The 18,406-nt window shown below is 43.4% G+C and overlaps 1 protein-coding gene across 2 annotated transcripts in view; it reads left to right on the top strand.

Annotated features, from left to right (window-relative positions):
• The window catches only part of LOC117385382 (extended synaptotagmin-2-like), a 45,544-nt gene that overhangs the window by 6,747 nt on the left and 20,391 nt on the right, over window positions 1–18,406 (top strand). For both annotated transcript variants that reach the window (XM_033982679.2, XM_033982678.2), the window contains exons 3-8: window positions 8,749–8,790; window positions 9,736–9,870; window positions 10,395–10,471; window positions 10,950–11,022; window positions 12,419–12,508; window positions 16,379–16,434. In XM_033982679.2, the coding sequence (XP_033838570.1) occupies window positions 8,749–8,790; window positions 9,736–9,870; window positions 10,395–10,471; window positions 10,950–11,022; window positions 12,419–12,508; window positions 16,379–16,434 (473 nt within the window). The remainder of the gene's footprint in view (window positions 1–8,748; window positions 8,791–9,735; window positions 9,871–10,394; window positions 10,472–10,949; window positions 11,023–12,418; window positions 12,509–16,378; window positions 16,435–18,406) is intronic.

Below are 18,406 nucleotides of genomic sequence, written 5' to 3'. Positions count from 1 at the left end.
AATTAGGATGCTCTGAATGCATAAGGTAAGTGAGGGATAACACTCGACCACTGCAAACTGTTGAAAAGAAGTAGTTGGCCAGTTGGCAAATGGCACAGCAACAGTTTTGTAATTCCATAAATGCCAAGGAACAGATGAACAGCACTGTCTTTGATTTAATGTGAAGTGAAGTTGGCCACTGCAGTTTTTGAAGTGTGATAATTTCCTCCATAAACGATAAAATCTTCTGTATTATTCTGCATAAAAACTGTTAGCCCTGTAGTTTAGATTCTGCAAAAAAGCTGCTAATCCTGTAGTTTAAACCTCTATAAACATGATTCTTATATCCTTGTGTGAGTTTATCAGTTCATATTTCAGCCTTGTTGTCAGTTCTTCTGGATGCATGCCGTCGTCCTTCTTGTCAGTATTAAATGTACTTTTGTGAGCCCGTGTGCTGCCGTCATCGCTCAGGCTCTGCATTTAGGAGTGTCCTGTTCATCTGATCAGAGGAATTCAAATCTATTGTTGCATGAAATCACTTTCATTTTTGTGTGGGAACAAACTCCTCCTCTGTCACATGCCTGTCTGACCTACTCACCTACTCACCTATTGCAGATTGAACAAGACGGCAAGGATTTATACATTAAGCGTGAGAAGGCTATTTCCTGAATAGCTTTAGAATGATCTTGAGTAGACCAGTATCTCTGCCCTTTTTAGCACATCGGCTATCGGTCTTAAATCTCCAGCAGATGATATTTTGTTTTGGCCGCCAGCTGCCTAAAGAGTATACAGAAAGGTTTATTTTAAAACTTTAGTTCAAAGAGATAATGAAACATGACTACACAGCTCTTTTACAGGTTTATGGTAAAACAAAAAAGGCTTGGAGTGAGTTTTTAGTAAAGTTTAATTACATAATTGGGAGAAAATAATCAAAATTGGCCTTGTATATTGGCCCAAAAATATCGGTATTGGCATTGACCATGAAAAACCCGTAACAGTTGATCTCTAATCTTGAGCTGTATCAGAACAAGTATAAGACACATAGACCATGGACCACTATGGAACCTACCTGTACCACTGAGAGATTACACAGATATAAGGACACATGGGAATGGAAAAGAAAGTACAGTGGTCCCTCGTTTATCGTGCGGGTTACGTTCTAAAAATAGCCCGCAGGATGTGAAATCTACTGTAAAACCCCTCACCACACACTTTATACACTTTTCTCACACAGGCGTTAACATTTTCACACATTTCTCTCTTGTTTAAACTCTCTCAAAGTTCAAACCTTTGTATATTATATCTCTCTTCCTCGATGATCACTTTAAATGTGTTGTGCAGAGAAACACCTAAGTCCAAAGCATTTCTGAAATTTGTCGGTGCAGAACGTTTCATTGACATTGTGGGTTTTGTCGGGGAGAAAACTTGCAAACATACAGCACTTCAGAGTCACACTGCGATACAACGTTTGTGTAAATTTGTCTGAACACATTCTGTACTGTACAGGAGACACGGCACGGAGGAGACTGATGGACAATGGTCTACAGTCTCTTAGCCAATCAGGGCGCAGAACACAATGCACGTTCATAACAAAAAAAAAACATGCTGTTTCACAGATTTTTTTTTTTGGTGCAATTTTGCAAGACGGCAAAAGGTGAGCCGCGATATAGTGAGGGACGACTATACTACAGTATAATGTGGAAAATCATGTTTGATTGTCTAAAGAGAGTTTTTATTATCATTATGGCATCTTAAAGTAGTATCGAAATCGAGTTTGAAATTTTAATATCATACAACTCGTGACTGTAAGTTTACTACATAAGATAATCATAGTGGTATTTTGATGATTGCTATTTATATCGTTGCTATACAGACCAGCACATGTCAGGTGTAGTGTTGTCACGATACTAAGATTTCAAACTCGATTTCGATACTAAAGAATAGACCCATCCATCATCCATCCATTTTCTTCCGTTCATCCGGGGCCGGGTCGCGGGGGCAGCAGTCTAAGCAGGGACTCCCAGACTTCCCTCACCCCAGACACGTCCTCCAGCTCCTCCGGTGGGACCCCAAGGCGTTCCCAGGCCAGCCAAGAGACATAGTCCCTCCAGCGTGTCCTGGGTCTTCCCCGGGGCCTCCTCCCGGTGGGACATGCCCAGAACACCTCCCTAGGGAGGCGTCCAGGAGGCATCCTGAGCAGATGCCCGAGCCACCTCAACTGGTTCCTCTCGACGTGTAGGAGCAGCGGCTCTACTCCGAGCTCCTCCCGTGTGGCCGAGCTCCTCACCCTATCCCTAAGGGTGCACCCAGCCACTCTGCGGAGGAAACCCATTTCAGCCGCTTGTATCCGCGACCTTGTCCTTTCGGTCATTACCCAGAGCTCATGACCATAGGTGAGGGTAGGAACATAGATTGACCGGTAAATCGAGAGCTTCGCCTTTGGGCTCAGCTCCTTCTTCACCACAACGGCCCGATACAGCGACCGCATCACTGCAGACGCTGCACCGATCTGCCTGTCAATCTCACGCTCCATCCTTCCCTCACTCGTGAACAAGACCCCGAGATACTTGAACTCCTCCACTTGGGGCAGAGACTCACCACCCACCCGGAGAGAGCAAACCACCTTTTTTCGGTCGAGAACCATGGCCTCGGATTTGGAGGAGCTGATTCTCATCCCAGCTGCTTCACACTCGGCTGCAAACCGCCCCAGTGCCTGCTGCAGGTACTGGCTTGAAGAAGCCATCAGGACAACATCATCTGCAAACAGCAGAGATGAAATCCTGTGGTTCCCAAACCAGACCCCCTCTGGCCCCTGGCTGCACCTAGAAATTCTGTCCATAAATATAATGAACAGAACCGGTGACAAAGGGCAGCCCTGGCGGAGTCCAACATGCACTGGGAACAGGTCTGACTTACTGCCGGCAATGCGAACACAGCTCCTGCTCCGGTCATACAGGGACCGGACAGCCCTTAGCAAAGAGCCCCGGACCCCATACTCCCAGAGCACCCCCCAAATGACACCACGAGGGACACGATCGAATGCCAGATCCACAAAACACATGTGGACTGGTTGGGCATACTCCCATGAGCCCTCGAGGACCCAATGGAGAGTATAGAGCTGGTCCAGTGTTCCACGACCGGGACGAAAACCACACTGCTCCTCCTGAATCCGAGGTTCGACTATCGGTCGGATTCTCCTCTCCAGTACCCTAGAATAGACCTTACCGGGAAGGCTGAGGAGTGTGATAATTGGAACACACCCTCCGGTCCCCCTTCTTATACAGAGGGACCACCACCCCTGTCTGCCGTTCCACAGGTACTGTCCCCGACCGCCACGCGATGTTGCAGAGACGTGTCAGCCAAGACAGCCCCACAACATCCAGAGACTTGAGGTACTCAGGACGGATCTCGTCCACCCCCGGAGCCTTGCCACCGAGGAGCTTGCCAACCACCTCAGTGACTTCAGCCAGGGTGATGGACGAGTCCGCCTCTGGGTCCCCAGTTTCTGCTTCCTCCTCGGAAGACGTGACAGTGGGATTGAGGAGATCCTCAAAGTATTCCTTCCACCGCCCGACAACATCCCCAGTCGAGGTCAGCAGCTCTCCACCCGCACTGTAAACAGTGTTGGTGAAGCACTGTTCCCCCTCCTGAGGCGTCGGACAGTTTGCCAGAATCTCTTTGAGGCCGTCCGATAGTCCTCCTCCATGGCCTCCCCGAACTCCTCCCAACCCCGAGTTTTTGCCTCTGTGACTGCCCGAGCCGCGGCACGCTTGGCCCACCGGTACTCATCAGCTGCCTCAGGAGTCCCACGAGCCAACAAGGCTTGATAGGACTCCTTCTCCAGCTTGACGGCATCCCTTACTTCTTGTGTCCACCACCGGGTTCAGGGATTGCCGCCACGACAAGCACCACAGACCTTACGACCACAGCTACGAGCAGCCGCATCGACAATAGAGGTGGAGAACATGGCCCACTCGGAGTCCATGTCCCCAGCCTCCCCCGGGATCAGGGAGAAGCTCTCCCGGAGGTGGGAGTTGAAGACCCCCCTGACAGAGGGCTCAGCCAGACGTTCCCAGCAGACCCTCACGATGCTCTTGGGCCTGCCAGGTATGTCCAGCTTCCTCCTCCGCCAGCGGATCCAACTCGCCACCAGGTGGTGATCAGTTGACAGCTCAGCCCCTCTCCTCACCTGAGTGTCCAAGACATGTGGTCGGAGGTCAGATCACACGACAACAAAGTCGATCATCGACCTCCGACCTAGAGTGTCCTGGTGCCACGTGCACCGATGGACACCCTTGTGCTCGAACATGGTGTTTGTTATGGACAAACTGTGACTAGCACAGAAGTCCAATAACAAAACTCGGGTTCAGATCGGGGAGGCCGTTCTTCCCAATCACGCCCCTCCAGGTGTCACTGTCATTACCCACATGGGCGTTGAAGTCCCCCAGGAGAACAACGGAGGCCCCGGTTGGTGCACTGTCTAGTACCCCTCCCAGGGACTCCAAGAAGGCCGGGTACTCCGCACTGCTGTTTGGCCCGTAGGCCGACACAACAGTGAGAGACCTGCCCCCGACCCGAAGGCGCAGGGACGCGACCCTCTCGTTCACCGGAGTGAACCCCAACACGCAGCGGCTGAGCTGTGGGGCAATGAGCAAGCCCACACCAGCTCGCCGCCGCTCCCCGCGGGCAACGCCAGAGAAATGGAGAGTCCAACCCCTCTCAAGAAGTTGGGTTCCAGAGCCCAAGCTGTGCGTGGAGGTGAGGCCGACTATATCTAGCCGGTAACGCTCAACCTCCCGCACAAGATCAGGCTCCTTCCCCCCCAGCGAGGTGACATTCCATGTCCCCAGAGCCAGTCTCCATGTCCGGAGATCCGGTCGTCGAGGTCCCCGCCTTCGACTGCCGCCCGGATCTCTCTGCACCCGCCCCGCATGGCTCCTCCCGCAGGTGGTGGGTCCACAGGAGGACGGCCCCACGTCGTTCCTTCGGGCTGGGCCCGACCGGGCCCCGTGGGGAAAGGCCCGGCCACCAGGCGCTCGCTGCCGAGCACCCACCCCAGGCCTGGCTCCAGGGTGGGGCCTCGGTAACGCCAGTCCGGGCGACGTAACTGGCCTTGTTCTTTTTCTCTTCATGTAGGGCTTCTGAACCGCTCAGACCCGTCTCCCAGGACCTGTTTGCCATGGGTGACCCTACCAGGGGCATGAAGCCCCCGACAACATAGCTCCCAGGATCATTCGGGTGCTCAAACCCCTCCACCACGTTAAGGTGGCGGTTCGGGGAGGGGAAACGAAGAATAGACTCAGTACTCAATACCAGTTCCGATACCACGATGATAATAAAAACACTCTTTGTTTAGACAATAGAATGTGATTTTCAACATTAAATGGCAGTACTTGTTCTGATACAGCTCAAGATAATTCTAAAGCTATTCAGATAAGGTTTTATTTCTGTCCTCTTTTTTACTAGTATCGATACACTTGAACAATGAGTATCTTGTTTGATACTAGTTTTAGTTTTTAGCATCTCCTTGGCTGGTTTAAAATGTGACCTGTGATCTGAATAAAAGTTTCTTAATTTTAAAGCATCACACAACAAACCAATCAAATCAATGAGTTTGCATCAAAGTGAAAGTGCATTGTGGGTATTGCTTATATAGCGTGGCAGAGGCGACGCGGATCAGGCTAGCTATGACGCTAAAATCAGGGTCAAAGTTCACTGATTGGATTCACTCTCCTGTGTTTTGTTTGTTTATGATCAGAGCTATCTGCCGCCGCATCTGACCCCAAAGTTCAAAGGTCACAGGGCAACTGTCAGGGAAATGGCACAAGTGATCTGAGAGTTATTCTAAGCTTTTTTTTTGAAAATAGAAATGTATACATAAAGATATAATTAAAGACTAAATCCTCAGGGTTTTGTAGTAAGGCCCATTCTCAGTGTGTTTAAATTCTTACATCTTAAGAGTCATGTCTGTTTGCATTTCCCTGATAAAATAAATAGATGAATATATAATTGCTAGTTTTAACAGGAATTGGATGTTAATTACAGGCTTAAATTACTCAAATTATCCAAATGACTGGCTTGTATGTCTGCAGCAGGGATGGGACAAGGTTTTATAAAGCAAAATTACCAGACAATACTGCAAATAGGAGGAAAATTACCAGTATTTTTTTATATTTTTTCAGGCATTTATATTTGGATTGGACAAAAATGGGTTAGAGAGGAGGTATTTTACTTCTATAGGGTATTAAAGAGGGTTTTTTTTTTTTTTTTTTTACTTTTATGAGGTATTAACTGCTAACAGATAACATATTTAGATCACCATGTTTCCTTTTATTGTTTTGAAAATGCTATATTCGTCCAAAACAGTGTATGAACAAAACGTTTTAGAAGTTTCACTTTCGCTTTTGACGCTATGAGTCCGCCCACTCCTTTCTGACTGCTGACGGTTCAACCCCATCTCTAACTGGTCACGATGAGTTTAGAAGAGCTTTCCACAACTTTCAAAGACCAGAGCGAAGTTTTTGCCATCACAGTAAAACTAACAACGACTAACATGCCAAGAGTCCACTTCCTGATTCTGTGACAATAAAAGGCTTTATAATTAGATGCGGACAGTATACAGTACACTTATTCTGATCTTAAGAGCTGCTTATGCAAAATATGTGTACTGGGGCAGACACATCTACTCAAATACATGGAGAGATGGTGTACAGGGCCTTTAGGTCTGCTTTGTCTGAGAGACTGGTTCTTCCAGTACGTTTCTGCCCCAGGCTCAGTCTTTATCGCACTTCATTAAAGCATCTAATATGAGTGGAATGGCAGGGCTTGTCCTTGAGGCAGGAATGAAACAACATCAGAATCTTGGCCTGGGCGATACAAAGATGCTTTCAGTGCCTTCAGTTTTAATGTAGTTAACATAATGAGCATTTAATCAGTGCCATTTAAAACGTTTCAATATCATCATCCAAAGTACGTCTGCTCCAAACCGCAGTCTTTTACTGATGGAGGATTAGCTGGAGACGTCTCCATTAAAACACCAGAGCTGATCACTGAGCATTTCAAACAAATGGATCCCTGTTTGATGAAACTCTAATAATTGCACAGCCTTATTTGTACCATTAGTTTTATAGAAATGATTAGGGTGGGGCGGGCTTGATAAACCCATCCAAAATGTGCTAAAACGTGCCTGGAGGTCTAAGTATCATACAGAAGTGCATGGACTGTCCCTTCTTTCCTTTGGGATTAATAATTAAGTTTATCTATATCTGTCTAATTGTTTATCTGTTTATCTGTTTGGCTGACTGTTTAAAATGGAACTAAACACTAAATGTACTTACTTTTTGTGCAAACTGGAGATATTTGCACCTTTCTGGTCAAAACATTTTGCCGTGACAGTAACTACCCTAGCTAACAACAACTAGCATACGAACTGCGCACTTCTTGATGATCAGCCAATAAAATGCTTTAGATACAGACAGTACACAGCGGATTTATTTTGACTTCATGAGCTGCTTATATAATACAGTATGTCTGTGCTGGGCAGATACATTTTGCTCAAATACATGGGTAAAATCGGGTACATCGACTTTAATTTGGCCTGCACCTTCTAGAGTTCTGGATTAACTCTCCTCGTTTGTATTCTGCTGCTGTGGTTTTGGGTGGAGCCAAAGTCTGGGATGAAAACAATGTGTTGGATAATAAACCGATTACATCAGTCCTCCTCTGTGTTACTCACATAATTAACCTTGTGATGGAGCAAACACCATTTTAAAGTTTAAAGGTCCTATATTACACAAAATGGATTCCATTGAGCTTCAAGTCGTGTTATAATGTTTCACACATGTTTGAGTAACTATTTATTATTAGTCTGTCTACATCTCTAAAGGTCAAATGCTCTGTTCCACCTCGTGATGTCATGAAGCAGTAGTTTTCAAGTTAACAGCTCCTTTTTACCTTTTGTTCAGTAGAGGTGGGAAATTCCAAGGCTGAAAATGATCCAAAATCATGATTTGAGTGAAGGTGTGTGGAGTTTTTTTGGCTGTGCTGTGATTCCTGGAGGAGCATTCAAATCTATTCAAACCTTAATCTTCCTAAAGGCTTAACCTCAGTGAACAAAGACGTGCTATAGAGCTTTAGTTTCAAATGATGGCACACAGATTTGAGTTTACCAAAGCGTTATTAGGAGCAATATTACTGACTAATAAAAGAAAATTCAAATAGATTCAAAACATTAAAAAAGAAGTAATATTGAGTACTAGTTTTCGATAAGTATACATTTTTAACACAAGATAATAGTATTTGTGTATTATACCATGAGCCCTTACACTGGTTCTGATAAAACTCGAGATGAAACTGTTCAGGAAAGGTCAAATGTTAACACTTTTAGTATTGATAAGTATCTGTTTTGACTCAACACTAACAAACTGAGCTATAAAAGTGTATTCTCTCAGACTGGATAATGGGTCTGAAGGAAGAATGTTTGAGGAAGAACTGTCCCAGATCCCGACTCCACTGGAGCCGCTGTGGCCTGGTTCTATGGACCTGCAGCTTGGGCCAATTTAAACCTTCATCAATCACCTGCGCACACTGGTCTATTTATATTTTCATGGTATATTGTAGTCTCTGTGCTACTGTGGCAGAGTGGTTATCCTGTCCCCTCCTCTCAGTAAGGAGGTCGCGGGTTAGACTCCTCCTCTCTATGAGCAATACACTTCAGAAATAACGTAGGACAATATTTTTGTACTAATGTTATCTTTTTTGTTTCCACAGGTCCATTATCCAGACGTGGAGCGAGTGGAGTGGTTAAACAAGGTAATTTGAAATAGGATGTTTTTGTATCGGTGGTGGATAGATATTTGGATTAGTTCATTTGAATGTGGAGCATCTGTAAAACCAGGTGGGAGTGTCTCCAAGGAGAGGGAATGATTAGAGGGCAGAACAGTTAATTAGTTATTATTATAAATGGGTTTAATTTAGAATAGTGAGGAAGCACAGGGGTTTGAACTATTAATATGCGTTACATTATACCAAGTTAATTCATGTGCACAGCTTTGAGTATGTTTAAGGATGTAACAGTAACGGAAATATTGTGATATCGGTTGAACGGTCCGATCCACTGACCCATAGGTTGGCGGTGCAATTCCAGCTCCTGCGTACACTGGTGTATGAATGTGTGTGTGGGTGAGTGGTTCCTTGATGTAAAGTGCTTTGGTTGTTCGGAAAGTGGAAAAGTGCTATGTAAAAATGTGTCCATTTGCCCATTTACTATAATATCACAGACACACATTATCACATTATGTCGACTTAAACGTCTCTTTGCTTAAATTAAGATGCAGCATCAGCAAAAAAACACAGGGAACTATATAGACCATGACCCTTTGCTCAGTTTCACTGCAGACTACATGTGGAAATAACTGTTATTAAGCACTTTTAAAATTTTGTTCCTTGGTTTATGACAGGACCAAAGGCTTGTCAAAACATTTTAAAAGGAAAAAGTAGCATATTCCCAATTGTGTTTGCCTCCACAAAATATTGCAAGAAATATCAAACCATGAAAGTATCATACTGAGAGATTTGGATATCATTATCTAATTATATTAAAGCTGCACAATGTAACTTTTCTGGTGGAGGATCTGCCAAAAGGGTTTTTTACTGCTCAAAAATACCTTGAAAAATATGCACTTGTTTTCTTGTTTTCATACACTAAAGCAGAAGTGTATTAAATGTATTGACTTAAGTTGTGTCATGTTTGTGCAGACGGTAAAGCAGATGTGGCCGTTCATCTGTCAGTTTGTGGATAAACTCTTCAGAGAAACGATCGAACCTGCAGTGAAAAACGCCACTCCGTATCTGAGCTCCTTCTGCTTCACCAAGATCGACCTGGGAGACAAGGTGAGACCACACCTGAGGATAATGTTACAGCTTAAAGGCATTCTACCTGATTTTTAGTTCATTTTAAACAGTGCAGACCCTTTACGTTACAGTAAATAAACCCTCAGCCCTAAATTCCACCTGCTTTTCTATGAGGGCTGCGTAATCAGATTAAAGAGAGCTACTAAGAAATGATTGGAGTAATCTATGACCCCCAATTGTGTAATCACTAAACTAAGCACAGACTCTTAACAATGACTCCTCCATTTTAAATCAAAATGGAGCACAAACTGTTTACTCCACCTCTCTGTAGATCAAAGAAAACAAAGAGAACAATAAGAATGCTAATAGATGGTGAAGTTACTCATTAGTGGCTTCAATGACTGTGCTAAGTAGGACTCAGGCACAGTGCACACTTAGGGCAGCACAACAGACCTAGCCTAAAGAAACCTCCTACAACGTTTTGTCCAGTTGACAGATTCTTTTTCTTTTGCGATCCACCTGTCTGTATATTAACCCAAACCCTTTCTCTCCTGTGTGTTCAGCCTCTGAGGGTGAATGGAGTGAAGGTCTACACAGAGAACGTGGACAAGAGACAGGTGATCATGGACCTGGAAGTCAGGTGGGTCTGCGCTTCAGTCTCCATCAGGATCCTGTAGGTCTGGTCCTTAAAGAGGGGGCATTACACTAAATCAAATTTATATTTCACTCCTCCTTACGGTTTGTTGTGCAAGACCACACCTCTTGCCTAAAGCTCCGCCCATAAGCCTACATAACCAGGAAGTTTTCTGCAGTGCTCCTCCCTCCCCTCACAGAACAGAGAGTGGTTAGAGAGCGCCAAAAACAACTGAAACATTACAATTTTGGTGAATATAGCATTTTTAAAACAATAAAGGCTAACGTGGTGATCTTAATATGTTATGTGTTAGCAGGTAATACCCCACAGAAATGAAATACCCCCTCTTTAAAGGTACTTAATCATCAGTGCTTTAAACACACACAGAAGTGAACCACAGAACTGGTCAGTGCCATTAGAGCACCGTTATTGAGGCTTCTAATAATGATACAGTGCTGCTCACTAACACGTGTGTCTGTTTCAGTTTTGTGGGAAACACAGAGATCGACATTGATATAAAGAAATTCTACTGCCGAGCGGGAATCAAAAACATCCAGGTAAGATTATCCCGCCTCGGGGCAGCTGTGCCTACACCACTTACTTCTTATCGCCAGAGAACATTTTAAAACTCTGTATTTTCCACAGCACAGTCACAGTATCACACGACTTACATTCATGTGCTAATCCCTCTTGCTAAACGGCCTTGTACATGTGCTTCACATAATCTCCACGCTCTGTACACATAATGGAGCGATGCAGATAAACAGACCAGTGTCCAGTCAGAGAGAAGCTGCATCGGCCCATGTTTACAGTGCACAGGTCACACGCCCGGCCCAGAGACAGAGGCCCAGAGACAGAGGCCCAGAGACAGAGGCCCAGAGACAGAGGCCCAGAGACAGAGGCCCAGAGACAGAGGCCCAGAGACAGAGGCCCAGAGACAGAGGCCCAGAGACAGAGGCCCAGAGACAGAGGCCCAGAGACAGAGGCCCAGAGACAGAGGCCCAGAGACAGAGGCCCAGAGACAGAGGCCCAGAGACAGAGGCCCAGAGACAGAGGCCCAGAGACAGAGGCCCAGAGACAGAGACAGACGCCCAGAGACAGAGGCCCAGAGACAGAGGCCCAGAGACAGAGGCCCAGAGACAGAGGCCCAGAGACAGAGGCCCAGAGACAGAGGCCCAGAGACAGAGGCCCAGAGACAGAGGCCCAGAGACAGAGGCCCAGAGACAGAGGCCCAGAGACAGAGGCCCAGAGACAGAGGCCCAGAGACAGAGGCCCGACATGGTGAAGACTGCGTTCAACTAAGGCCTAACTTTTCAATAAGCCTTTTCTTAAAGGAGACCTATTATGGAAAATGTGACTTTTAAGAGCCTATAAACATGTTATAATTGTTTCCACTTTTCATTTACCCTCTCGAAATTGTATTTGGAGTGATTCATGCATGTTTGAGTAATCTGTATTCTCCTGTATTCAAGACGTCATTGCTGTGAAAATTTCCACACTCCCCATACACGCCCACAGTTCTGGTTTTCTTTTTCGTTCTTTTTTTGGAAGTCACCAGACCTCTTTCTTTTATTAAATGGTTTTGGATCAATACTGAGATTTAAAATATCCAAAATATAACATAATGATCCACAGGTGTCACAAGCAAAATAAATCTTCTGTAAAAAGGCGTTTCTGCAGACAGTATTGCTCACACCATCTGAACATGAACAATTAGTATCAGATGTTTTCATTGGTGCTGGAGATAATCTGCTCCTCATGACCCCAGCTCTGCTCCATCATCTGTGAAATATTTACTTTTCTCACTGGCACACATGATTAACCCAGGACCAAACCCAGACCAAACCAGGAATAAACCAGGACTAAAAATGCACCTGTATATATACGCATTTTTAGGTCAAAGGTGAATCTTGAAAACTCATGACCTCTGACCCTCACTCCGTCTGTTTGCAGCTCCATGGGGTGATGCGTGTGGTCATGGAGCCTCTCTTAGGAGACATGCCTCTGATCGGAGCCCTGTCCGTCTTCTTCCTCAAGAAGCCTGTGAGTATTCAAGTGCTTAGTGGTGTGCAGTGACTTTTATACAGCAGGTTTGGGGTAGACATCAATATATAGTCGATAACAATTTAATAACGCCACTTTTTATTCAAACTAATTGCAAATTAGTATATTTATTTTAACAGACATTAAATGCATATATACTGAACAGTGTTGGTGTCAAATTAGAGAAGCCCAGACCTAAAATTTATGAATATATTGGACTGTATTTGACCCACTGTCTGGACAAACAGAGCTGGTCAGTGGATATTTGTCCTACACCTCATTTATGCAGATGAGTCTTCAGTACTATTGTTATCTATAGAATTATCATTATGCATCTAGAACCATTTGAGTGGTGATATGACCGCTTTACTCGTGTGATGCGCTTACTACACACATTTATTCAGCGATCTTTGAGCCTGCTGTGGTCCTTGCATATGTAACCTGCTCGCCTCTCCAGCTGTAAAAGCACATGTTCTGAAACACGTTTGTATCAGTTCAGATTTCAGTCTCTCTCAAATGTGAATGCCCCTGGAGTAGTTTACAATGTTCACGTTGAAAACTATGTAACATCTTAAACCTAAATTGTAAATCTAATTGAATTATACTTGTCAGAAAAATCACAATTACATTTTTTTCCCCAAATTCTCCAGCTCTGGTTTTGATAATTCCAAGTTTCTGATGCTGTAAGATGTGGATAAATCTACAGTAAACAGGAAAGTACAGGAACTAAACTGAAAACATTTAGCGATTTGTGTTTGTTAGATGCTTTCAGCCCAAGAAATATGTTTTTATCCTTGAAGAAAGCGCCACACATCGTAAAATCACTGTCATGACCACATCTACGAACCTCCACACTCATATATGTTCAAAACATAGTCTAGGTTTTAAGAAAACTTCGATTTTTATTTAGTGAGTTTAGTGAATTTTCTGCCAAATACTTAAATACTACTTAAACCAAGATGAGTGAAAGAGCAGCTCAGTTCTTATCAGAGAGAGCTCCTCATGGGCTCTTCCTTCCGCTGTCTGTTTATCAACTCTGCTCTGATAAAACCTTCCAGAGAAAAAGATCAGGAGTCGAACCCACAACCTTCCCACTGAGAGGAGGAGACACAGGCCACATTAATACAGGGAGACGTGTTACTCTGAACACACATATTTTAGGAGTGGTAGTTGTAGCTGTAGTTGTAGTAGTACAGTAGTAGTAGTACATTTGCTTTGTGTGGGTCCTCCCTGTTTTTCCGGTGCCATTGTGGTGTGTCATTGTGGTTTATAGTTTCCTACAGAGAATCTGAAGTAGAAGGTAGAAGAAATAGAAAAAAAGGTGAAGTGCCCAAACAAACGGTTGTACTTTGGTATATTTTAGCAGAAAGTGTTTTGGTTTCTGAAATATTTGTGGAGGGAAAGATTCGCTCAACTAAAGTATTTTTATTTTTTTTGCTTTTTGTAATATTAAAGACAATAAAAACGATAAAAGACATTAGACATTTTGACTTGAGGGAAAGGGGCTGCGTACATCGAGGTTTGAAAGGGGTGACGAGACGATAAGAATGGTATCTGTTCTTCTTATATGGGAGTGTAAGTGTGTGTGTGTGTGTGTGTGTGTGTGTGTGTATGGGTAGTTAAGTAATAAAACAGAAAAAGAAAACTAAAGAAATACGAGGGAAAGGGCAGAACATTTTGAAAGAAATAAAAAAATGTAAGGTTTCAATTTTTTCCCTTTTTTTAAATTAAAGTTTGATTTCAACTTGTTCCGTTGTTGTGACCCTGTGACCAGTCAGATTCAAAATATTTGCCCATACCATCCGCCTTTCCTGATCACTTTCAACGAGAGGCGTTAGTCACACATCTCGCAGTACTACACATCTCGCAGTACTACACATCTCACAGTACTACACATCTCACAGTACTACACATCTCACAGAACTATACAGCTCACAGTACAATACACATCATTTGATATTTATTGTGTGTACTTTTTCTTTGCACTGCTGGAACATTTTTGTTTTTGTATGTTTTTATATTTTGTTTTAACATTTTTGTTTCTATATGGCAAGATTTAAGCTGTAAAGTTTGAATAAGACTCATTACAGATGCAAACTAATGACTAAAGGATTGCATTCTGCTGCTTATTTATATTTATTCAATATTGTAGATTTAGAATATTTTTGTGCCAGTGGCATCAATGACTTTCAGTATTATCGTCTATCGTCTGTATTTTCTTCAGTGATATATCGAACTTCAAAGTGTGTTATCAGCCTAAATATAGGACTAAACGCAGACACGGGAAGAATATGCAAACTCTGCTTATGTGGGAATAGAACCCAGGACCTTCTTTGTGTTGGGCAGAAGAATCCTAACCCTGTGCAACCAAAAACGCGTCGGCAGCGTTCTCAGACACTGGAGGATGCAGTGTCTTGCCCAAGGACACAGCCTCAGCAGTTTGCGTTTCCAGCTGTGGAGAGGGTTTTCACTGCAGAGGGTTTGACATAGTTTCAGTGTGAGTCAGACGGTTTCTCAGTATTTGAGTCTGGTCCTATAATACAGCAGATATGTGCCAGTTAGCTCTCACTGCTTTTAGCCAGTCTCTTCTGAAACGCTAGGCCTGTCACGAAAACATATCTTGAAGTTTGATACATCACTGAAGTCGATACAGACGGTAAACGATAATATTGAAACTCATTTATGACACTGACACAAAAACCCAGGAGCAGATTTAAACCACAAAAACTACTCTAAATCTACAATATTGTTAGAAATCATGAGCTGCAATAAATAAACAGCAGAATGAAACACTTTAATCATTAATTTGCATCTGTAATGAGTCTTAAAACGTATTAATTCAACCTTTTTCCAGCTTAATGTGACAGGCCTTTGTAACACAACCAGAAATCTGATGAAAAAATGTCATTATAGGTAAAAGTATCTAAAATTCTCTGACTTGACGCCTGTTCATTTACACGTCTGTACCAATGCCCTGTTTCGTGATACGGCATCATCAGGTACCTCGGGCGAATACATGTACTGTGATACTGTGATATAAGAAGCTAAACAAAGTGGAGCTATTCTGGAGACAAATATAACTGCAATTCTTCTGACAATATAAGTTTAACCTATATCATGTACATTCACAGTCCCCACCAAAAATACTATCTAAATGTAATCTTTTTTTATTGTGCGCGGATAAGTCAAGCGGAAAAATTAGCACTAGCCTGTCTGGACTTAGAGTTGTAAAAGTATGCGGCTATACAAGTCAAAACGTGTAGTGTAATTACTGAGAAAGTGTGTCAGTAAATGAGAGAAACAGACACTGAAGTGGTGGTAGTAGTAGTGGTAGTAGCAGTAGTGTAGTGGTAATAATGGTGGTAGTAGTAGCAGTTTATTCCAAATGTCTTTTAACTCGTCTTTCTTTTGCATTCTGCTGATTAGGACTAAACCAGGTCTAAACCAAATACTAATAAACCAAATACTCATATACATAAACATTTAAATTGGGACATGTCCTTCCTTTTTTGGTGGTCAGGCCTGAACCAATGTAAAACCAGGGCTAAAACAGGTCTAAATATGAGCTAAACCAGTGCAGAACCATTATTAACACCAAACTCTGGCTTTCTTCTCCGTCTCATGTATAAACTTAAAGATGTACTATGTAACTTTTTGGATGAAGAGTCCGCCATCAGTTTGTCTCCGTGGGGATACTGCGTTGCTTATAATGCTGTACTGTAACGTGTTAAATGTATCTATATCCAAGAGACAAGAAGGTAACACCACCAGTCCAAGTTACAAGCCAGATCTGTGAAGAGCCAAGGAATTGAATACATGCAAAATACAAAAGGTGTCCACTCTGTAACAGTATTTGTGTTTGTGTTTCAGTGGCTGGACATAAACTGGACCGGCCTCACAAACATGTTGGATATTCCTGGAGTCAAGTGAGTAGGTGCCCTTCACATGTAGTGTTACAATACTTTTCTGTGTGTTCTGTGTGTTGTGTGTGTTCTGTGTGTGTTCTGTGTGTGTTCTGTGTGTTGTGTGTGTTGTGTGTGTTGTGTGTGTTCTGTGTGTTCTGTGTGTGTTGTGTGTGTTGTGTGTTGTGTGTGTTCTGTGTGTTCTGTGTGTTGTGTGTGTTGTGTGTGTTGTGTGTGTTCTGTGTGTTGTGTGTGTTCTGTGTGTTCTGTGTGTTCTGTGTGTTGTGTGTGTTCTGTGTGTTGTGTGTGTTATGTGTACATGCAGATCTCACATGAGCAGGTTTAGGATTTGTGTAAAAACAACACAAATTTTCACATTCACTCAATTTCTCCCATGTGTTTGAACAAACTGTCCTTCCTCAGTATAGATATATTGTATAAGCAGCATTTTATTGTCTCATAATCACCAAGTGCGTGTTAGCATGCTAGTTTTGTTAGCTTTACCGCCATGGCAAAAACGCTCCTCTGGTCTCTGAGAGTGTGAAACATGCTTATAAACTCATCGCTGTGAATAGCTAGGATGTTTAGAATTCATAAGGTAAGCGTGGAATAGGCAGAGCAACATTCCTCTAAAGGAAAGCAGCCATCTTTCAGTCCAAGTTATAAGTTAGGTCTGTGGAGCAGTAAAGGTGCACAGTGGTCTAACCTGTTATATGCCCTTTAAGTGTGTGCCAATGTTTTATTGTACGGTCCACTTTAGACCTTTGCCTAACTGTAGCCCGTTTTCCCTCCTCCTCCTCCTTCTCCTCACATCCGCCATGGCTCTAAAGACAACATTTGGTATTCAAATCAGAGCCATCCTGGGTCAGGCACTTTTCTCTGTGTGGTTATAGGGCACCAGATCATTACATGAACTGTCCCTGATCAAACCTGTGGAGATGACAACTACAGAAGGACTGTACCGGGACTGGACCAGGACTGAACCAGGATTTAAACAGGACACAACCAGGACCAAACCAGGACTAGGATTAAAACTCTTACATCCTCCCCTCTTTGAAGATGTGTAAGATAAGGTTTCCTGCAGACAGATTTATAACATAGTACAATGTTAAACTGCAGTTGGAGGGAAAACCCCAGCAGTGATATCACTGACTCAGATCTGTCACTAAAACTGAAGCTCCACTCTCTCATCTGCTTCACCTCAGCTGCTCCAAACACTCAGGAACTATTCTATTTACACAGTGGTCATCAAGATAAGACAGAATTATTCACAACATGCAAATAATCCTACAGTTGTGCACTGTATTACTCTGTACTACCACTCTGCCAAAAGGTGACGTAACAAACATTGCGATAAGATTTATGATTACATGTCCAGAAGAATTGATAAAAAGAACTGACCAATAAATACAAGAATCATATTTCAGAACATGTTTGTACCACAGACTGTATATATAAAGGGACATGGCTAACCTGCGAGCCGAGACGTTCCAAGGAAGTGAGCATGGGCGCGCTTCCGGCTCCATCAGCAATTCACTTTACATTGGAAAACTGTCGCTCTGTAACTGCTGCTGTAAGGCTCGTTATTTTGGTCTTAAATGTTTGTATTGACCCACTCTACATGATCATAGTATTTTTTTCACCTCTGTAACAGACAAATCAGTCTTTCTCCAAGACAGCGTTGCTAAGTGCCCACTCTGCTAAACCAGCGGTGCAGGCGGGAAGGGGCCATACCTTCAACAGCCCCGCTCTGGATTGGCTTTCTGGTTGCTATGATTTTCGCGATCGGAATTCCAAATTTGGAACTTGACTCCAAAGTCGTCCCTGTAACTGCTAGCCTCGATTAGCCTCGCTTTATTTGACTGGAGCTGAACGCTATGGGTGACGTCACACTCACTCAGTCCTCTTCTTTATACAGTCTATGCTTTGTACAGATCTAAGCTACAGGGTTAGCAGTTTTTATGCAGAATAAAACAGGATATTTTGTTGTTTGTGG

Source organism: Periophthalmus magnuspinnatus, chromosome 17, assembly GCF_009829125.3.
Source record: "Periophthalmus magnuspinnatus isolate fPerMag1 chromosome 17, fPerMag1.2.pri, whole genome shotgun sequence".
Classification (NCBI taxonomy): domain Eukaryota; kingdom Metazoa; phylum Chordata; class Actinopteri; order Gobiiformes; family Gobiidae; genus Periophthalmus; species Periophthalmus magnuspinnatus.
This window is presented reverse-complemented; position numbering and strand designations above follow the sequence as displayed.